Here is a 23,350-nt window from a genome sequence, read left to right on the forward strand (position 1 = left end):
TCATCAGCATATTGGAGTTCTATAACAGATGTTCTGGTGATCTTGGTTTTGGCTTTCAGTCTGCTGAGGTTAAATAGCTTACCATCTGTCCGATAGATGATTTCCACTCCGGTGGGAAGCTTCCCATCAACAAGGTGAAGTATCATAGCGATGAAGATGGAAAATAAAGTGGGGGCAATAACACATCCCTGCTTGACACCTGATTCCACCTTAAATGGGTCACTTTGGTTGCTGTCCAAGACTGTTGCCATCATGTCATTATGGAGGAGCCGCAGGATGTTCACAAATTTGTCAGGGCACCCGATTTTTTGGAGGATGGTCCAGAGAGCACTGCGATTCACTGTGTCGAATGCCTTTGCAAGGTCAATGAATGCCATGTACAGAGGTTGGTTTTGTTCCCTGCATTTTTCTTGGAGCTGTCGTGCAGTGAAGATCATGTCCTCTGGAGGGGCGGAAGCCATTCTGGGATTCTGGGAGGGTGTCTTCTGAAACAGGGAGAAGGCGGTTTGCAAGGATTCTTGCAAGGATTTTCCCGGCGGAGGTTAGAAGGGAGATACCACGATAGTTCCCGCAGTCTGTTCTGTCCCCTTTCTTGAAAAGGGTGATGATGGTGGCATCCTTGAAGTCACTGTAGCGTCTATATCTGTTTCATATGCTGTTTATGGATGCTTCTAGACATTTAAAAATATTACCTTTTATTTCTTTATACATTAATCTGTAGTTCATTTAGTCCTACTATTCGAAGCAATTTATAGTATTGCAAAACATAGTATACCATGTTTGGGACCCACCTACCTTCGTGACCGTATCTCCTATCATAAACCTGCCCGATCCCTTCGATCGTCAGGGGAGGCTCTCCTGTCACCACTGCCAATATCTCAGGCCTGCCTTGTGGGAACAAGGGAGAGGGCCTTCTCTGCTGTGGCCCCCCGATTGTGGAACTCACTGCCCGGTGAGATTAGGCAAGCCCCCACACTAGCAGCCTTTAAGAAAGACCTGAAAACATGTCTCTTCCGTTGCGCCTTTGGAGAGTAATCACTACATACATCCCTTTTGCTGCTCTCCTTCAATATTTGTCCTCCAGATCGCACCACCACTTTATGATCCTGTCCTCTGTGGTTTTTACTCCTACTTCCTTTCTCACCTCGAGTTTTAATCTAGTGTTCATGTGGCCCGCCCTTGGTTTTATTGTTCTTTGATCTTGTTTAATGTAGTGTATATTTTCTTTTATTGTGTTGTTTAATGTGTTATGATTTGTTGTTCTATTATATTTTGTTATATTGTATTGTTCTGGGCATGGCCCCATGTAAGCCGCCCTGAGTCCCCATTGGGGAGATGGTGGCGGGGTATAAATAAAGTTTATTATTATTATTATTATTATTATTATTATTATTATTATTATTATTACCATGAACTACATTTGTTTTATTCCACATCTAGGATTATGGTTGCACTCGTCTTTGTCTACCTGCCCATAGAACATATACAGGCAATCCTCGAGTACATTTAGTAAGTGTAACGCCATATATAGATATATTCATTCTATAGCATAGGGATTAACACCCTGTAGTGGTTGTTTTTTCTGTATGTGCCCCATGTACAGAAGATTTCACCTCACTTTCTGTCCCTCTGAGAATAGGATTTTGAAAAATTTGCTTTTTTGTGGAAATAAGGATCGGTGAGAAAGCTTCAGTGGAGACCCCTTTTCTCCATGATATGTGTTTCAGGAGTGAATTACTCTTCCGAGGTACAGATTTCTCTCACTTCCTGTTGACTCACCCGTTTTTAATTATGAGTCATATGTAAGTCGGATGTTTGTAACTCGGAGACTGCCTATGCTGTTGCATATCTCCACCACTTATAGTACCTTATGCCCTTCCCAGTTTGTTCATAAAGGATAGGAGACCCCGGAAACCAATTTGAAAGAGGGGCAACAAGGAGGAGAGGTGCTACTTTACCACAGTAGCAGCCCCTTGTATGATGAAAACTTTAAAAATATGACAAATAGCAGGGAAGATACACAGATAAGAGGTTGTTCCACAGTCTTGGGGCAGCTGATGAAAGGTCCTCTGAGTGGCGTGGCCATTTGAGTTCTGGCTGGTAGGCAGAGGCGGTCCAACCGCCAGGCAATCTAGGCATTTGCCTGTAGCGCCATTGTCCCGGGGGTGCCATCGAGGCCTCCCGGAGGGTGGCGCTGCCACCCCCCCACCTCCTTCACCTTCGGGACAGGCCTTCCTGCTGCGGCCTGGGCCTTCCCGCCGTGGCCTGGGCCTTGCTGCCATGCAGCCTACACGGCCTGGCCTCGCCCTGTGGCCCGTGCCGCACCGCCCATCCGCGCCGCGCAGCCCCGCCCACCAGCGTCAACGGGGGGGGGGGGGGCGCAAAAATTACCTTTGCCTACTACATTTAAACACCTAAGGATGACTCTGCTGGTTGGAATAACCGCCCCACCCCCAGAAGATCTAAGTGTGCCAGGGCAGATTGTACAGAAGAAGGTGATCTTGTAGATAACCTGGCCCCAAACCATGTAGGGCTTTAAAGGTCAAAACCAACACCTTGTACTTTGCCAGGAAATTAATTGGCAGCCAGTGGAGTGTCTTTAGGATAGGTGTAATATGCTCACTCCTGGATGTTCCTGCAACCAAGCTGGAGTTTCCGAACTTGGTACAAGGGTAGCCCAGCATGTTGCAGGAGTCCAATCTTGTAGTTACAAGTGCATGCACTATCATCTAGGAAGGGGTGCAGCAGGCATATCAGCCAAAGCTGGTAGTCAGTATTCTTGACCATCACATCTACCTGGGCTGACATTTTGAGAGAGACGGATCCAGGAGGCCTGCCAAGCTGCAAACAGTATTTCAGGGGGAGTGTAACCCCATCCTTTACTGGTTGACAGGGGGACACGGAAAGAGCCTCCTCGAAGATTGAGTAAATTTCAGTCGGGCGTCCCCTGGGCAACGTTTCTTGTAAGCGGCCAATCTTTCCACCCCAAAAGCATTGGATCATTGGATGAATGGATGAATACCAAAGGTCTTTATCAAGACCATTGCTAACGATTATGTCTATTAATATAGAAGGTTTGTCACTTGCTAAGGAAGAACTATTAGCCAAAATGTCTGAGGACATTTCGTGTGACATCCTATGTATACAGGAAACACACAGAGACATCACAATGAGAAGACCAGAAATTCTTGGAATGCAACTGGCAGTGGAACGACTTCACAGACAATATGGCAGTGCCATTTTTGTACGATCTGGTGTAGCAATCTCTGCAACTTCCCTCACAGAAGTGAACAATATTGAAATCTTATCTGTGGAACTTGATAGTTGCATCGTATCATCACTCTATAAACCACCTGGGGCTGATTTCTATTTTACGCCCCCAACCAATTGCCACAATCATGAAGCCCATTTTGTTGTGGGAGATTTCAGTAGCCATAGCTGTGTCTGGGGCTATGACGAAGATGATAGAAATGGCGAAGCAGTTCTAACGTGGGCCGACAACAGTAGAATGAGCCTCCTCTATGACAGTAAATTACCACCATCTTTTAATAGCGGCCGATGGAACCCTGATCTGATTTTTGTAAAGGAAAGCATAATCCACCAATGCATCAAAAGGGTATTAAACCCGATACCTAACACACAACACAGACCAATATGCTGCGTAGCACATGCAGCTGTAAGACCAAAAAGTGTCCCATTCCGCAGAAGATATAACTTCAATAAAGCTAACTGGACAAAGTTTACAGAGACCTTGGAAGCTGCTATTTCTGATACAGAACCTTTTACAGAAAATTATGACCTGTTTGTAGAAGCTGTGAAAAGATCCTCAAGGCTCTCAATTCCTAGAGGCTGTCGCAGAAGCTACTTACCAGGCCTAAATGAAGAATCGCTAAATCAGCTACAGGAATATCTCAGACTATTTCAATAGAATCCATACAGTGATGGGACTATAGCAGCAGGCCAAAAACTATCTACAGCCTTAGCTAATGCTAAGAAAGACCGTTGGATAGAGCTGCTTGAGAACCTTGACATGTCCAAGAGTAGCCGAAAAGCCTGGCAACTGCTGAGACGCCTGGATAGTGACCCTCTGGTCAACCATGGACACGCAAACGTGACACCAGACCAGATAGCTCACCAGCTAATTCAGAATGGGAAAACCAACTGCAGCAGAATAAAGATGAAAATCAACAGGGTGCCAGAACTTGAAACCCACCAGTTGTCTTCTCCTCTAAACCTGAAAGAACTCAGAGAAGCCATCAAGCGATGTAAGACTGGTAAAGCACCTGGCCTAGATGACCTGATGATGGAGCAAATCAAACACTTGGGCCCCAAAGATTCCCAGAGCATGGAGGAAAACTAAGATCATTGCCATTTTAAAACCTGGTAAAGATGCCTCCAATGCCAGGAACTACTGACCAATCTCCCTCTTATGTCATCTATATAAAGTCTATGAGAGGATGCTATTAAATCGACTAGGACCTGTTATCGAACCCAAGCTTATTGCACAACAAGCAGGTTTCAGACCAGGGAAAAACTGTACAGGTCAAATTCTTCATCTGACTGAGTATATCGAGGAAGGCTATGAGAAAGGCTGCATTACGGGAACAGTTTTTGTGGACCTTACGGCAGCCTATGACACGGTGCAACATAGAAAAATGCTGCATAAAGTCTACCATATCACCCGGGACTTTGACTTTACAAAAACTGTCCAGACCCTCCTAGAAAACCGCAGCTTCTATGTGGAGTTTCAGGGCTGGAAAAGCAGATGGAGGAGGCAAAAGAATGGTTTACCCCAAGGCAGCGTTCTTGCACCGACCTTATTTAACATCTTCATGAACTATCAGCCACTACCACCACTCACAAAGAGCTTTATATATGCTGATGACCTTGGCCTTACAACACAAGCGAAAGATTTTGAAACAGTTGAAAAGCAACTCACTAATGCCTTGAAAGACCTCTCCAGCTACTACAAAGAGAACCACCTGAAGCCTAACCCTGCCAAGACACAAGTGTGTGCTTTCCATCTACGTAACCGTGAAGCCAACAGGAAACTGAAGGTTACTTGGGAAGGCCAAGAGCTCGAACACTGTTTCCATCCTAAATATCTTGGTGTCACCTTAGATCGAACACTAACATATAGGAAACAGTGCATGAACACCAAGCACAAAGTAGCTGCATGCAACAACATCCTGCGGAAACTGACTGGCAGCGCATGGGGTGCAGACCCACAAGTAATAAGAACATCAGCCCTGGCCTTGTCTTTCTCAACTGCTGAGTACGCCTGTCCTGTCTGGCAAAAGTCTGCCCATGCGAAGCAAGTGGACATAGCACTAAATGAAACATGCAGAATAATCACAGGTTGCCTTAAACCTACACCTGTTGATAAACTCTACAAGTTAGCTGGCATTGCCCCTCCTGACATGCAACGGGAAGTTGCTGCTAACTGTGAGAGAAATAAGGTCGAACATTGTGAAAGCCACCCATCGCATGACTATCAGCCTCCTCCCACCAGACTCAAATCAAGGAAGGGCTTCATGAGAACCACCACTCCTCTTGATGTTCCTCCAGCAGCAGCAAGGGTGTCCCTCTGGGCAGCTAAACCTGGCAATTCCAACTGGATGGCCCCCTACGAGGGTCTTCCTCCTGGGGCAAACCAAGAATGGGCAACTTGGAAGTCCCTGAGCAGACTCAGAAGCGGAGTGGGCAGATCTAAAGACAACTTGGCGAGGTGGCATTACCTGGAGGAATCCTCCACCTTGTGTGACTGTGGAGCAGAACAAACAACTCCGCATATGTATGCTTGCCCACAATGTCCTACCTCATGTACAGAGGAGGAGTTGCTTAAAGCTACGGACAATGCAGTTGCTGTTGCCCGCTTTTGGTCTAAAACTAGTTGTTTTGTGATTTCCTGTATTTTTTTTTCATCATTTTTAAAATGTATCTGTTATGCAATGCTTTTGACACGAAATAAATAAAACTGATTGACACACCACCACCCTCAGATTAGGACCCTTGATGGAAGCATCTCTGTTTTGTCTAAATTCAGTTTCAATTTGTTATTCCTCATTGAGCCTATCACTTCCTCCAGGCATTCATTAAGAAGAGAAGGCTATCCTTAGCTGAGGCTGTTTTTGGAGGCATGGAGAAATACATTTGGATGTCATCAGCATACTGATAACAGCCCGCCCCATGCCTACAGATGATCTCTTCCAGCGATTTCATGTAAATATTAAAAAACATTGGGGATACAATGGCACCTTGTGGGATGCCACATAACAGCTCCTTTTTTGAGGAGCTGTTATCCCCAAGCACCACCATCTAGTACCTGCCTGAGAGGTACGATCAGAACCACTGCAACACAGTACCTCTGATTCCCAGCCCACTCGGGCTTTCCAGAAGACTACAAGGGTTAAAGGTATTGAAGACTGCTGAGAGGTCTAGAAGCATGAGGAGAGACACACTCCCCCTGTCAGTATTGAGACTGAGATAATCCACTAAGGCGAGAATAGCAGTCTCAATTCCATATTCTGCACTGAAGCCATTTGAAATGGGTCAAGGAAGTGTGTGTCATCCAAGATTGCCTGGAGTTGGAGGGCAACTGCCTTTTCAGTCACCTTGCCCAAAACAGGGAGATTAGACATTACACTGATAATTATTAAGGTCCAGGGGATCCAGGGAAAACTTCTTCAGCAGTTGTTGCCAATGTCTGCAATATAGACAAATATGAAGCGCTGCAAGGCCCAGCATCTGAGTCAGTGGAAAGCAGGGAACAACAACAGCTGCAGCCTGACTCTGAGGAAGTTACCCCTGCAGTGCAGGACCAAGTGCCTCAGGCAAGTGTGAGTCCTGAGTTAACTCAGGATCGGGAGAGTAATGAGGCAGAGTTAAATATCCCAGAAAGACTGCAACTGAGGACCCATGCTATTCACCTGCGTAGATCCACCCGGTTGGCACAGAGCTATGGAGCATAAAGAGAGGCAGTTTAGATTTGGTCTTTGTTGGGAGCAATGTTTGGAATCTGCTACAGTTTGGAGCTCTGTTGGAAAACTTTGTGTGCCTTATTGTGTGTTAGACCTTGACTTTGGACCTTGGATTGCATATAATTTGGATGTGTTGGTGAGAACATTTGGACTGGACTATTGACTATGCCTATTGGATTATCCCTCCATGTTTTGGTGTTTGAATCTACTTTGGCTTTGACTCCAGACTGACTGACAATGAGCATAGTGAGTGGGTGTTTATACTAAGAGACGCTGTGCAAGGTTGCGACAGTGGTCTAACTAATGCTTCTTTTAAACAGAATGGAGAATTCCGATCCCTGAGTGATGCATTAATAATTTGTTGTATTTGAGATCAAATTGCATCTCCTCCCTGGACAACCAGTCAAGAGGGTTAGGGATCAAAAAAGCAGGTTGTCCTCCTTACTTGCCCGAGCAGTTTGTCCACATCAACAATACTCACCAATTGAAATTGATCCAGTGTAATCCTACACACAGAGTTGCTGGACACCTCACTGCTGTTTTCTGCTCCAGTGACAGCAAGTTGGCTTTTATGCTAGAGTCTTTGTCTGCAGAATAGTTGTTAAAAGCATCATAGTGAGCTACTGAAGATTCTAACAATTGGTTCGGAGGGGAAGGCACCTGGGTTAAGTCTCTCACCACTCTGATCAGCTTAGCTGGATGTGAATCCGCAGACACAATATGTGTGGAGAGGAAAGCTTTTTTTGCTGCAAGCATTGCCACCTTATAGGGCAAAGGTGCCCTCTATACTGTGTCTTGTCACATATAAGTCGGGTTTTCTGCCACCTGCACTCTAGTTGTTGTCCTTCCTGTTTTATTTCCCTGAGGGTTTCAGGTATACAGGGCCCTTTTGTCACAGATCCAAAAGGATATTTGGGAGTGATTATGTCAATAGCCCTGGTTAATTTTGATTTCACAGGGATTCAATAGGGTGGCCAGTGATGCAAACTATAGAACTCTCTAAGACTTCCTGAAATCCTTTGAGAGCGGAAAATTTTTATAGGTCCTCCACCCCTGCAGGGATAGGTTGTAGCTGTGATACTAACCCTGACCAGGAAATGATCTGCCCATGATAACTAACCAGAGGTATTGATCACCCATAGACCTGTATGTTCCAAGCTAAAAATTGCATCAAGTGTATGACCTGCTGAATGTGGTCCAGAAACCAATCGGGATAGTTATATGTTTGTCATACCATGAACCTGTAGTATGTTGAAGTCACCCAGAAGCAAAAGTCTGGACGATTCAAACAACACCTCCGAGACCAATTCTGTGAGCTCGGCCAGGGAGTCTGTTAGGCAGTGGGGTGAACGGTGCATTAACAGAGTCCCCAGTCTATCCTAGTTTACAGACTCATATACACTTAATAAGATTCAGCTCCCTAACAGGTACTGGCTAGTCCAGCAGTGCCCTACTCCCACCTGGGGACTGCCTTACAGCTAACTAGTTGGTTCTGCATAGCCCTTTCACTACTATCAAGTCCTTCAGCTGGCTCTCTCGCCACCAGCTGATGTAACAGTCCCAGAGTTACCACTATCCACCCAGAAAGCTGATTTTCTATAAATACAACATGTAACGCATTAAAACAACTTGCTTGTGTGGTAGGTATTTTAAATTTATAGGGGTGTACATAAAGGACCACTGCCACTGTAATATACACAACTGCTGTAGGAGCAGTCCAGGTTGCAAACAAAGCTTGCAAGCTTAAATTTTTTGGACTACAAATTTCTGATAAATTCTGGGAATTATATAAGTTCTGGCCCCATCACAACCTATAGATGTTACTTGGGCTACCGGTGGCACCAAAAAGTAGATACGTGAAAACTTGTGTTAGTTGGAGATGTATTGGCAGACTGAGACCTTTTGCTGCCTGTGGGTAAGAAGCAAATCTAAACCTTCAAAAGCCAAAGTGTACAATAACTAACCTGACATTTACACAGTTAGGTTATTAGGGCACCTGAGACAGGAGACAGTATATGTGTCCTTCTTACTTCATGGCAGAGAAAAGATAAAGCAACCATAAATTAACTAATCATTTTAACCTTTGTAGGGTTCCTGGAACCAGTTGAAGCAGGTACTCATTCTTTCAAACAATAGAGTTGGTCCTGTATTCTAAGGGCTTTTTGATGTGTCTGGGACATCATATACTGTGTCCATTTGTACTAATAATTCTAAAAATTAAATACAGATCAGTATTATCACTTGTGATGCAGAGTGTGCCATATTATCTGGAGTAAATGTAATTGATATAAAAATAAGAGCAACCTTCCTTCATGATATTGACTACATCAGCAGTATTTGTTTGTTGTGAGGGTGCTAAAACTAGTACTCCCGGAAATTTAATTTGCTTGCTTTGTTTTGCTATTTCTCTGCTGATGCAGACAAAGAACAAATTACAAAGAACAAGCAAGAAAAGAGAAGGAGCTCATTTGCTGGATATTCTTTTTTTTCAGAGTAGAAACATACTTTGGTCCATGGGCAGGCATGTAGCTGGGGGGGGGGGGGGCTTCAGCCCCCCCCCCCCGAAATTCTCAGGGTGGTCCGCGAGAAGGCCTTACATTTATTATTTAAACTGTTACGTTTATTCATATCGTGATCTGATCACCATGCTCAATATATCTCATATGCATGGGGGTATTGGGATAACGATACAAAAGGTTTGCTAGGGTAGATCTCCTCTCGCTCAGACTCAGCCCTCCCCCCAAACCAAAATCCCATCCCCCTCCAAATCAAAATCATGGCTACGGGCCTGTCCGTGGGTATTTACACATTGTCCTTTGGAGGGAATCATCACACAACTCAACAGCATACTGTAAACAATTTGCCCAAAACTTTGCAAATAAAGTTATTTAGATACATTCTGCCTTGTGACTACAGTTGGTATTGGTCTGGTGGATGTAAATGGCTGCTCTTAGAATCATAGAATCATAGAATCATAGAATAGTAGAGTTGGAAGAGACCTCAAGGGCCATCTAGTCCAACCCCCTGCTAAGAAGCAGGAAGTCGCATTCAAAGCACCCCCGACAGATGGCCATCCAGCCTCTGCTTAAAAGCTTCCAAAGAAGGTGCCTCCACCACATTCCGGGGGAGAGAGTTCCACTGCCGAACAGCCCTCACAGTGAGGAAGTTCTTCCTGATGTTCAGGTGGAATCTCCTTTCCTGTAGTTTGTAGCCATTGTTCCGTGTCCTAGTCTGCAGGGCAGCAGAAAATAAGCTTGCTCCCTCCTCCCTATGACTTCCCCTCACATATTTGTACATGGCTATCATGTCTCCTCTCAGCCTTCTCTTCTGCAGGCTAAACATGCCCAGCTCTTTAAGCCTCTCCTCATAGGGCTTGTTCTCCAGACCCTTAATCATTTTAGTTGCCCTCCTCTGGACGCTTTCCAGCTTGTCAGCATCTCCCTTCATCTGCGGTGCCCAAAACTGGACACAGTATTCCAGGTGTGGTCTGACCAAGGCAGAATAGAGGGGGAGCATGACTTCCCTGGATCTAGACGTTATTCCCCTATTGATGCAGGCCAAAATCCCATTGGCTTTTTTAGCTGCCGCATCACATTGTAGGCTCATGTTTAACTTGTTGTCCACGAGGACTCCAAGATCTTTTTCGCACACACTGCTGTCAAGCCAGGCGTCCCCCATTCTGTATCTTTGATTTCCATTTTTTCTGCCGAAGTGAAGTATTCTGCATTTGTCCCTGTTGAACTTCATTTTGTTAGTTTCGGCCCATCTCTCTAGTCTGTCAAGATCGTTTTGAATTCTGCTCCTGTCTTCTGGAGTGTTAGCTATCCCTCCGAGTTTGGTGTCATCTGCAAACTTGATGATCGTGCCTTCTAACCCTTCGTCTAAGTCGTTAATAAAGATGTTGAACAGAACCGGGCCCAGGACGGAGCCCTGCGGCACTCCACTTGTCACTTCTTTCCATGATGAAGACGACGCATTGGTGAGCACCCTTTGGGTTCGTTCGCTTAGCCAATTACAGATCCACCTAACCGTAGTTTTGTCTAGCCCACATTTTACTAGTTTGTTTGCCAGAAGGTCGTGGGGGACTTTGTCGAAGGCCTTACTGAAATCTAGATATGCTACATCCACGGCATTCCCTGTATCGACCCAACTCGTAACTCTATCGAAAAAAGAGATCAGATTAGTCTGGCATGACTTGTTTTTGGTAAATCCGTGTTGACTATTAGCAATGACCGCATTTGTTTCTAAGTGTTTGCAGACCACTTCCTTAATGATCTTTTCCAGAATCTTGCCTGGTATTGATGTGAGGCTGACCGGACGGTAATTGTTTGGGTCGTTCTTTTTTCCCTTCTTGAAGATAGGGACCACATTCGCCCTCCTCCAATCTGCTGGGACTTCTCCTGTTCTCCAAGAACTCTCGAAGATGATTGCCAGTGGTTCTGAAATAACTTCCGCTAGTTCCTTCAATACTCTTGGATGTAGCTGATCTGGCCCTGGGGACTTGAATTCGTTTAGAGTGGCCAGGTGTTCCTGGACAACTTGTTTCCCTATTTGGGGTTGGATTTCCCCCAATCCTTCGTCCATTCCATGTTGCTGAGGTTGAAGATGGCTTTCTTTTTGTGAGAAGACCGAGGCAAAGAAGGCATTAAGCAGTTCTGCCTTTTCCCTATCCCCTGTCACCATCACCCCATCTACTCCTTGCAGTGGTCCTATCGCCTCCTTTTTCTTCCTTTTTCTACCAACATAAGCAAAAAAACCTTTTTTGTTGTTTTTTATGTCCCTGGCAAGCCTGAGCTCATTTTGCGCTTTAGCCTTGCGAACCTTTTCCCTACAGGAGTTGGCTATACGTTTGAATTCTTCTTTGGTGATTTCTCCCCTTTTCCACTTCTTGTGCATGTCACTTTTGAGCTTTAGCTCAGTTAGAAGTTCTTTGGACATCCATTCTGGCTTCTTTGCACTTGTCTTATTTTTCTTCTTTGTTGGCACTGTTTGCATTTGCGCCTTGAGTATTTCACTTTTGAAAAACTCCCATCCATGCTTAACTCCCTTGTTTTTTAATATTGGCGTCCATGGAATGCCGCTCAGTAATTCCTTCATTTTTTGGAAGTCAGCTCTCTTAAAGTCCAGAATGCGTGTTCGACTTGTCTTAGTTTCAGCATTCCTTTGTATTGCAAACTGCAGGAGCACATGGTCACTTGCCCCTAAGGATCCAACCACTTCAACTGTATTGATCAGGTCTTCCACATTTGTTAAGATTAGATCAAGAGTTGCTGATCCCCTTGTTGCCTCTTCTACCTTCTGGACCATAAAATTATCTGCAAGGCAAGTGAGGAATTTGTTGGACTTTGTACTCTTGGCTGAGTTTGTTTTCCAGCAGATATCGGGATAATTGAAATCGCCCATGACTACTATATCTCTTCTTTGTGCCTGTTTGGTCAGCTGTTGACAGAAGGCTTCATCAAGTCCTTCATCCTGACTCGGAGGTCTGTAGTAGACACCCACGACAAGATCTTTTTGAGTCCCGGTTCCCTTGATTCTTATCCAGATGCTTTCAAGCTGGTTTCCCGGATTACAGTCTTGCATTTCTTCTGCAACGTAACTGTTTTTGACATATAAAGCTACTCCCCCTCCTCTCCCCTTTGTTCTATTTATGTGAAAGAGGTTATAGCCCTCAATGGTTAAATTCCAGTGATGGGAGTCATCCCACCAGGTTTCAGTGATGCCTATGACATCGTATGTGTGGTGCTGTGCTAGGAGTTGGAGTTCGTCTTGCTTATTTCCCATGCTCTGAGCATTAGTGTAAAGACATGTAAGCCCCTGTGACCTCCCCTCGAACTGTTTATTTGGGATTATTGTGCTCTCTGTACTTGGTCCTTGCTGTGTTTGTGCAGCCCTCCTTTTAGCCTTTCGGCGGTTCCCTGTGGTCGTGGGTAATATAGTGTTCGCCAGGCTGTTGTTCCCCTCCCCCAGTGGATTTAGTTTAAAGTGCGCCTGATGAGGTTTGTGAGTCTGTGTGCAAAAAGATGTTTTCCTACTTGTGTGAGATGCACCCCATCGCTTGCCAGTAGTCCATCCTCTTGGAAGAGTAGACCATGGTCAAGGAAGCCAAAATGCTCCTCTTGACACCATTTTCTGAGCCAGTTATTGACCTGTACTATTTTTCCGGCCCTTGTAGAGCCATGTCCTACAACGGGGAGGAGGGATGAAAAGATCACATGTACATTATACAGTTTTAGCTTTGTTCCCAGAGCTCGAAAATCATTTGTGATCTTTTGAAAAGTATGCCTAGCGGTGTCATTGGTACCTACATGAATCAACATAAGGTGGGGAGGGTGATGGGGCTTTAGGAGCCTGCTGAGCCTCTGAGTGATATGGTGTATTTTTGCCCCCGGGAGGCAGCATGTTTCTCGAGCCATCCCATCCGGTCTGGAAATGATGGCTTCCGTTCCTCTAAGGAGGGAGTCACCTACTACCAAGACCTGTTTCCTTTGAGGATTGACAGGGTCCCTTTTGTGCAAGACAGTGTGTATGTCCCCTGAAGAGTGTTCCTGTTGAAGTGAATCATGTAGGTGTAAAGTGTTGTCCTCCTCCTCAACATCCCCAGTGCATTCATCAATGACAATCCATTGAGATACATCCGAGAGCCCATTACTCTCCCAAGGATGTTCCTGTTGCTCCTGGTCTATGATTGGGGATGGAGCATTTGCATGATTACATAAGTGTGACTGTGGTGATGCACTGTCCCTGTCAGGGCTATCCCCTGCGCATTGATCCAGGATGGTCCACTGAGTGGTATCTAAGAAACTGTGGTCCTCCACAAGATGTGTTTCCTGATTGTATGTTAATGATGTAAGAATTTCAAATCTGTTGTGTAAATGCAGCTGAGCAGAGGAGTTCTGTGGAGGCTGCCTGGTCCATTGAAAATGGAAACGATTGAACAGTTGAAGAATATGACAGGATCCTTAGAGAAGTCGTCACATGTACACCAGACCCTTGCCATTTCTGGCTCATTGTGGGTGTAGCTTAGTGGGTAAATAGATTAATGCCTCTTTATAGCAAAACAGGACCCCAGTGTGTTTTAAAGAAACACTTGTAACACTTGCTGGAAAAGCCCACAGTGAATCCCACCATACTGGATAATTGCCAGTTTCTCAGCAAGGCACTGGAATATGTGGTAGTCTCTCAGCTCTATATAGGATTATAGAGATTCGTTTTGTTTTGAGTTTCAGGATTTATTATAGGATAGAGACTTCTTTGGTAATACTGATTGATGACTTACATGGGGATAGGCAAAATGTGAACCCAAGACCTACAGAGACCAATTTTTCCTTTTGCTCTGGAATATTCACAGGCAGTAAGAAGGGCATTCTTACCATGTTTGAATGCCCCATTTCCCCCTCCTAATCAAAAACAAATTTTGCAAAAATTTTGAAAACCTGTTTTATCCTGAAATGACCCAAAATGTTCACTAAGGGATTATGGGTGCATCTCTGCTACATTTTTTAGTCTCCTTGGACCATTTAAGCCTTGGAAAGGCTTGGAAAGAGGAACTGAACAGGAAAGACTTCATGTCTTGTTGTTAAAATTGCCTCTCCTGTACTTTATTGGCCCAGGTACACCTCAAAACTTGATGAAAAATGCCTTTCAGTTTCCTTTTGCTTGCAAGAGAAGGTGCAGTGGAGAGGTTTGACCTTCCAAGCTCTTGGGGACCTGCCACAGTTGCCCATTCCTGGCTTACATGAAAAACAAGAGGGTGTGTGTCTCTTTTCGGTGCACTGAACCTCCCGATAGTTTTCCAGAGTTTTAGCATTGTGGATGATGTCAACTCTGTTTCTCCTTTCTAAATCCAAGGAAACTCGTTCAGTTGAATGAGGGCAAACAAATTGAAGCATAATCCATATAACACAGAAGCACTGGGAAAAGGCAGGAAATAGCCTGGTGGTGCAGTGCGTTAAACTGATGAGCTGCTAAACTTGCTGACCGAAAGATTGGTGGTTCGAATCCAGGGAGCTGGGTGAGCTCCCGCCGTTAGCCCCAGCTTCTGCTAACCTAGCAGTTCAAAAGCATGCAAATGTGAGTAGATCAATAGGTACCCGCTCAAGTGGGAAGGTAATGACGCTCCATGCAGTCCATGCAGAAATGAGCACCAACCCCCAGAGTCGGACACGACTAGAATTAATGTCAGGGGAAAACTTTTACCTTTACCTTAAAGAAAATATATCAAATCAGTCAGTTTTGTTTAGAAGCACCCATGCTGCTTTAAAAAGCTATTTAATAATTTCATGTTGGCATATGCAAGAGATCCATTATCTCTTTCTCTGTTCTGTTACCCACATGAATGACCAAACAAGTTATAGAGAAAGGGGAAGGTTTTTTTTTTCCGTTTCGGGAGAAACTTGAGAAACTGCAAGGAGGAAGTGGAGTGGGGATACAGTACGCTTTAAAAAATACAGGCTAAGCATCTCTTACCTTGAAATCCTAAATGATCCAAAATTGTTTTTATATGTAGTTGTGGTAGGTACATATTTTATTTCTGATGACTTAATGCACACAAACTTTGTTTCATGCACAAAAAATTACCTTCAGGCTATATACACACACACACACACACACACACACACATATATACACACATACACACACACATATACATACATACACACACATACACACACACACACACACATATATGCTATCTATGAAACACAAATTAATTTTATGTTTAGTTTCGAGTCTCATCTCCAAGATATCTCATTATGTATATGCAGATATTCCAAAATCCAAAGCTCTTCTTATCCTAAGCATTTTGGGTAAGTGATACAACCTATATTTGCCCTTTTCCATTCATAAAACAAAGCAACTGTTGATCATGTGGTTGTCTCTCAGGGTTAATACAAGACGGGCCCTTTGTTTACAGTTAGTCCTCATGATCCTTTGGCAGAGGAATGGCTCCGCATGGTGTCCTCCTGCTAGGCAATTACAAAATGTGGAGACTCAACGGTGGTATTGAAGCCTATTGATGTAACCTTAAATGTACAGGGAGAGAATGAGAAAGTAATGTCCAAAGATGATGGGGAGCTCCAAGAAAGCATCACTATAGAAAGCAGATTGATATAACTTGCTGTTTTATACTGGATATATTTGTCCAGATTAGATGTGTCTTCACAAACTCTTCTTGCTGGCTGCTAGAGTTCTTTAAGCCTTCCTGCCAGGTTGTGTTGTTTCCTTTCAATGTTGCCACCATTACCTTCCCTGATTGCCCTACAGTCAATGTATTTTACATGCCAGATTAGCAGTGTTAGCCCTTTTGCCAATGCAGTACCTGCTTCTAATAGGGACAAAAAGACCCTAGCACAGGCATTTCTTGTGTTTCTTTGCAGCTCAAGTGCCAGATCAGCACTGCTTGAAATTTCCAGAGAGAAGGGAACAGCTTAGGGCGGCTTTGAATGAGCATCCCACAAACAGCTGTTTCTCTCTTAAGTTGTTTCCCAGTTCTTACCCACAGAGAGGCCTGCATGCCAAATGCATTAGCACATCTTGCCGGTTGTCAGTTGCTTCCACATAATGTTTTCCAATTAAATGCCATTGGTATGGTGTGCGGGAGTGTGCTATTCTGGAAATATATAGTTATACAACTTGTGCTTCTGCCTCTCTGTGCACTGGGAAGACTAGGCTGATATTAAAATAGTGGTTAAGCACACACATGGGAAGCTGTGCCTATGAGAATACACACACACACACACACACACACACACACACACACAAAGCTTGTGGTTGCTTTCAGAAAAAATCTTTCTTATCCACAGAAAGGATGGTGGCTCTGGATTCCATTGTTCTCTATGTGGAACCCTCCTGGGTTTTCCCTGCTGATTCTTCTGTGCACACAAAATCATTAAGGAATAAAAAAACCATCAGAACGCCTTTTGGCCAAGAACCCATAAGCACTCCTACAGGATTTTAAAAATATTTTTTTACATTGAATTAAAATAACAATAGGAAATAAGAAAAGGAAAAAAAGGCGGAAAGTACACAGTATTTGAACATACAGGATTTTCACTATACTGCTTTTGATGTTGTTCCACATCATTAAAATGTGTCCAATTTTGGGCACCACAGTTGAAGGGAGATGTTGACAAGCTGGAAAGCGTCCAGAGGAGGGCGACTAAAATGATTAAGGGTCTGGAGAACAAGCCCTATGAGGAGCGGCTTAAAGAGCTGGGCATGTTTAGCCTGCAGAAGAGAAGGCTGAGAGGAGACATGATAGCCATGTACAAATACGTGAAGGGAAGTCATAGGGAAGAGGGAGCAAGCTTGTTTTCTGCTGCCCTGCAGACTAGGACACGGAACAATGGCTTCAAACTACAGGAAAGGAGATTCCACCTGAACATCAGGAAGAACTTCCTCACTGTGAGAGCTGTTTGACAGTGGAACTCTCTCCCCGGGGCCGTGGTGGAGGCTCCTTCCTTGGAGGCTTTTAAGCAGAGGCTGGATGGCCATCTGTCGGGGGTGCTTTGAATGCGATTTCCTGCTTCTTAGCAGGGGGTTGGACTAGATGGCCCATGTGGTCTCTTCCAACTCTACTATTCTATGATTCTATGATTCTAAAACCAAAAGTTAGGATCTTACAAAGGGAGAAGCTTCATTAACCAAAAATGCACGAGTGAAGGAGTAGAGAGAATATTTCCTGCATGTTTTGTTTTTTCTTTTAATAATATAAGTACAATTTATCAAAGGAATTGGCAGATAATATTTTTCAATGGATGACAGAGCTGAATTCAGCTCAGTTCATTTGAGCTTTCAAACTTTTAGTCTTATTCTTTTTAGTATTTCATTTTTCACAAGCCTTTTCCAGTCAAGGGAATGGTAAAACCTATTTATTGTAATGCTGTTCAGTGATAAAGATAGGTTTTCATATAACCCAATAATAGAAATACTGAAGTGGTGTTTTCTAAGCTGTAACAGAGATGCATGGTAGGTATATGAGCAGTGAAGAGTGGCAAAATGTTGATTGCTCTAAGGATGAAACCAAGAATTTTTCCAGTCATGCAAACAAGGCTGAAAAACCGGTATATGGATATTGATGGTCCTTGTTTACTGACAACAAGCTTCATGAAGTTGTTGAAATGTAAAAAAGGAAGGCTTCTTTAAAACTCTGTATTAAAACATGTGATGAATTACTTCTATCAGGCAATTCTGAATATTCTGTGTGTAGAGTAGAACTAGTACAGATAAATCTGTTATCTCATGTCCAGTTTCTGCGATATAGTTGTCAGTATTCGTTCTCTCACTCTCCATCCATAGCTGTTTCCACATATGCTACATATCAATACCAGAAAATTTCACCTTATGTCTGGAGGCTCTGTCGAACTGGCTACGTGCTAGTAGACTGAAGGTGAACCCGGCAAAGACTGAGATTCTCTGGCATGGCCGTTCAACTGGTCTGACCCACTTGCTACCCACCTTCGATGGTGCTGCCCTATCTCCTTCGCCCACCGTTAAGAGCCTGGGTGTCGTTTTAGATTCTCAGCTGACAATGGAAGCTCAGGTCGCTGCTGCCAGCAAACAGGCCTTTTTCCATCTACGACAAGCGAGGCAACTGGCACCCTATCTATCTGATGAGGCTCTGGCAACAGTCATCCATGCCACGGTCACATCTAGGCTGGACTATTGCAACGCCCTGTATGTTGGGCTTCCGATGTCCACGACCCGGAAGCTCCGTATTGTTCAGAATGCAGCAGCCAGGCTACTCACAAGAACACCCATGAAATGCCACATAACACCAGTGCTGCAGCATCTGCATTGGCTTCCAACTGATTACCGTGGTCTATATAAAATGCTAGTCCTGACTTTTAAAACTCTTTACGGCCAGGGCCCATCGTATCTTAGGGACCGTCTCTCCTTCTCCCATCATCGGAGGTCGCAACAACCATCCCAACGAGACTTACTCTATGTACCGGGTCCTAGAGAAGTGCACTTGGAAAGGACCAGGCGCAGAGCTTTTTCTGTTTCTGCCCCTGCCTTATGGAATGCCTTGCCGCCCTATATGAGAGCCATGCGTGAGTTGGGGCCTTTTACCCTAGCACTCAAGACATGGCTCTTTACTAGAGCTTTTAATCTATTTTAATATTTTTTAATCAATATTTGCATGTATGTATTTTTATCCTTTACAATTTTATCTTGTAAATCGCCTAGAGCATCGTGGATGGAGGGCGATTAATAAGTAATTAAATGATGATGATGATGATGATATCTTTTCGTCAATACATAAGAATGGAAATGTATAGGGTTGCACCTACTGAAGAATTAATGCAGTTTGATGCCACTTTAAATGCTATGTAGTTCTGGGATTTGTTGTTTGGTGAGGCACCAGTACCCTTTTACAGAGATAGCTAAACATCTTGTAAAACTACAATTCCCGTGATCTCCAGAACTCTGCACCCCAAGCCATTCATTGCTTTGCTCAAGTGGGAAGCTGAGCATCTGAAGAAGTTCCTGTTCTGTTGAAGGCCTTTGTGCAATTTTTCTAGAGTCTTGTCAACATGAATCTCTCTTCCATGTACATCCCCAACCTGCACCCCCCAAACCTATGGACACTTCCCTTATTATCAGTTTGAAGCACTACTTAATATGATTGGCCCAATAAAAATATTGCTGTTTTGTTATGTTGTGCTACAGGATTTAAAAAAATGGATTTAAAACAGTTTTTAAAAGGCAGATAATCTATAATATCATATGCATAGTAATACAAATACAGCACATACATATTCATAGACCTTAGGCAGTCAACATTTAAAGGCCCGGGGATTGCACACTCTGGAAGTAGCCACTGAGAAGACCCATGTCCTCACCAAATGTGTTTGTCACAGTTGTATGGCAATGTGTAGAATGACATCTTCACATATGACCACTCCATACAATGTGTCGGGAATTACTATCATATTTTTGTCTTTTGGCTACAATTGTTCCATCTTTCCTGGAAACTTGCTAGGTTTCAATAGGCAATGGAGTACTACTAATGTATGAGGGTTATCTAGAAAGTAGATTACATTTTGGAATTAAAAATGAACAAAGTATAGGAGAAAACATTTACCATATGCAGTTGAAAGCCACACCCAAATACGACTTCTCAACATAGTCGCCATTCAAATCTAGGCACTTATCATAGCGATGAATGAGCTTTGCAACTCCTTCCTCACAAAACTCTGCCACTTGCATCCTCAACCAGCTGGTCACCCTTTCCCACAGATGTGCGTCATCGCCAAAATGCTGCGTTGCCAGCCACACCCCCATTGTTGGAAAAAAGTGGTTGAGGACGTAAGCGGTGGAATTTTGTGGGGAAGGAGTTGCAAAGCTCATTCATCGCTATGATAAGTGTCTAGATTTAAATGGCGACTATGTTGAGAAGTGGTATTTGGGTGTGGCATTCAACTGCATATGGTAAATGTTTTCTTCTATACTTTGTTCATTTTTAATTCCAAAATGTAATCTATTTTTTGGATAACCCTCGTATGTACCATCAGTTTGAATAACACTGTTGTGAGAATTTTTTTGTTTAATTATTATATGCATATTTGCAATCTGAAAAAAACTTCAAAATTGGTAATACTTTCTTTTCTTGTTTTCTGCACATGTACTGTGGGCCAGATAAGTGATCCTTCTGACCTTTTTGTAGTGCTTCAGTGGCAGCTGGCGAATGAATGTGGAAAGCTGTTGGTAGCAACTGGTACAGCATGAGATGTATTTGGACAGTGTCTAAATGTCCTTTGTTCCTGGAACAAACTGCCTCTTAATTTGGGGATGATTCTGCTTAGTCACAAACCATTGACCTACAAGGGCAATAAAACTTAGTCTATTCAAAATTAAGTAGTTTAGAGATCTATAGAAGACTTTTTATTTTCATTTTTATCAAAATATCTTGTACCTAGGTTAAAAAGACGGAACATGCTTCAAAAATTAACAAAGAACAAATGCTGCTGAAACAACACAATCAAATTTGGTGGAAAGAGCACAAAAGACTGCATGAAAGCAGGTAAGAAGTTGATAAAATAATTGATAAAATAACTGCAAAATTAATTGCAAAATGAAGGTGTAGCAGGAGTAATTTAAGAAATATCTATGAAAATATGATATCAAAAAAGTGGGTATCAAGATAATTGAACATGTAATGAAATATACATTTCAGACTTACAAAATAATTCCTGTTAAATGGAAGAAACAGTATCGAGTCAGAATTATCATAAGGCCCTCTTGGCCTCAGAATGGGTAGCAATGTGTGTTCACAGAAAACTGAATTGGATACCAATGAAGGACAAAGAGTGAGTTAAAATGTCTCCTGTGGAGATCGAGAGACATAACAAATGTTCTGCCATAAGTGCTCTGGAATAGTACTAACAGAGAAAAAGTCTTGGACTATTTTAAGAATAAGATAAGACAAAATGGTGCCTTGAAGGAAGAAAAGATCTGTACATTCCTAAAGGCATCCATGTGTTTTTATGGGAACTCAAGTACAATTTTGTGCTAGTAATTGCAGAAGCAATCTGGACTGAGTAAGCTGGATCCAAGAACTTAGAAATGAAGGACTTCATCTTAGTGGCAGTTCACACTAGTAGTTGACTGAAGGTTCTTTTTCTGAAGGACTCACAGACTATGGATAGAAATTTCACAGCCATCTAGATGCTCAAACCAAAACCTCCAGCATTTATTAACATTCATGAACATCTGGAGGACCATCCAATTCCTGCCCCTGTTCTAGAGAATTTTGAACTGATTGGTGTAAATTCCATGATGGACAGAAAGGAAGACAGAAAAGTCTAGAGGGTGACCATGAGGCATGCATAATAATCTAAAATGTGAAAAATGTGAAAAAAATCAGGGATGGTTGATTACTTGACACTTCTACCCTAAATCTATGTATCTTCAAGAAGTTTTCTAAAGAACTTGAGAATTTATGAAATTACTCTGCCTCCAAGTTTAATCCAGGGATAATCTAATGAAATATCTGAACAAGAGAGAGGATGAATGAACAATGCAATGCCCCATTTCAGACTGAAAGCTGGTGTTGGGTAGATGATACAAAATAGATGTGCACACTGTTGTGAGAAGTCAAAAGAAAAAAAACTAGATTGGAAAACAGAAATATGAGTGACAATAGAGGTCTTGGCAGTGTAACAAAAATGTGTATTAGGTCAAAATAAGGAGTGACAACAGAAGAAAGTCTAAACATTGGCAGGGAACAGTTAAGATTTCTGATCACTGTGTGACTGTTGCATAAGAAACAAAACAGTATTAAAGAATAGACATAAAATATTATGTAGATCCCTGGAGTCAAGAATAGTAGTTACATTTTATCTCAATGACTTAGTCAAAACCTTTGATTCTCTCCACTTTCCATTCCTGTCTTTGGCTATTGAAGAGGATGGTTTATTTTGTCTGTTTTTTTATTTTAGGCAAAAATTAGAATCAGATATACAAGCCTTCTTTGATGAAGGAAACGAATGCTTTCTGGACTTGTGGGATTTGCGTAAGTAATTCCAATTTATTTTTGACTAGACTTCAGAAATACTAATCTGGTGACATATTCCATGTAAAACTGCACAACATTTTAGAAATGTAATATAATTAGACAAAAGAATTTTCCAGCCTCCTGCTCCCCATTTACCTGTTGTGATGCCAAGAATCCCATGGCTGCGAAAAGAAGTTCCATTTTGGAGAAAGAGGCTGCTGAGGATCTTGGGAAATATGCCTGTTTTGGGGTGGAGTTTGGGGAATTACAAACTCAACTTCAGAACCTTTCTTGGGAGCACTTAAATTCAATTTTTCACCTACTCGCAGGTCTCTTTGGAAACTTAAAGTAGCTGAGGAAGTCTCATTTGCAACATACTCTCCACATTCATGTGAACATGTACATTTTAAGAACTGTAAAATCTACATGGGATAAAAAACCTTGGATAATTTAAACCAGATAATGCCCACAAGGAGATATAGTTTATACTTCAGTTAACAAAGTAGATGTGTTCCTGTGCAATACTTCAGTAACAGACTATTTGGTACCAGAAATAAAAATAATATGGAAAGAATATGTATATGTTCCGATACCACAAAAAAGAGCGGTTCAGCATATTTCAGCAATCTTTTTATCCAAGTTTAACATGTACATGACTTAAATGAAACGGCCTGGTCAGGGAAACTTGTAAGTAAACAAAAACATTTTGAATGTTTGAAATCAGTGGTTCTTAAGTTGTAGTCTGCAGACCCCCAGAGATTCATAATGTCATGGTATCCACAAAGGCTTGAAGAAATGTTATGAGCTTTTACAGTTAAAATAGGAGCTCCCGGTAGTGCATTGGGTTAAGTGCTTGTGCCTGCATGAC

At 42.8% G+C, this 23,350-nt stretch overlaps 1 protein-coding gene across 7 annotated transcripts in view; it reads left to right on the top strand.

Moving 5' to 3' along the window:
- Nucleotides 1-23,350, top strand: part of ccdc148 (coiled-coil domain containing 148) — a 194,636-nt gene that overhangs the window by 47,766 nt on the left and 123,520 nt on the right. For all 7 annotated transcript variants that reach the window (XR_010001326.1, XR_507326.3, XR_010001327.1 and 4 more), the window contains 2 exons: nucleotides 20,906-21,009; nucleotides 22,427-22,500. Coding sequence is in view for 3 of the 7 variants with exons in the window: in XM_062965431.1 (XP_062821501.1) it covers nucleotides 20,906-21,009; nucleotides 22,427-22,500 (178 nt within the window). In the remaining 4 variants the exon portion in view is untranslated. The remainder of the gene's footprint in view (nucleotides 1-20,905; nucleotides 21,010-22,426; nucleotides 22,501-23,350) is intronic.

The sequence above is a fragment of the Anolis carolinensis genome, chromosome 1, assembly GCF_035594765.1.
Source record: "Anolis carolinensis isolate JA03-04 chromosome 1, rAnoCar3.1.pri, whole genome shotgun sequence".
Classification (NCBI taxonomy): Eukaryota; Metazoa; Chordata; class Lepidosauria; order Squamata; family Dactyloidae; genus Anolis; species Anolis carolinensis.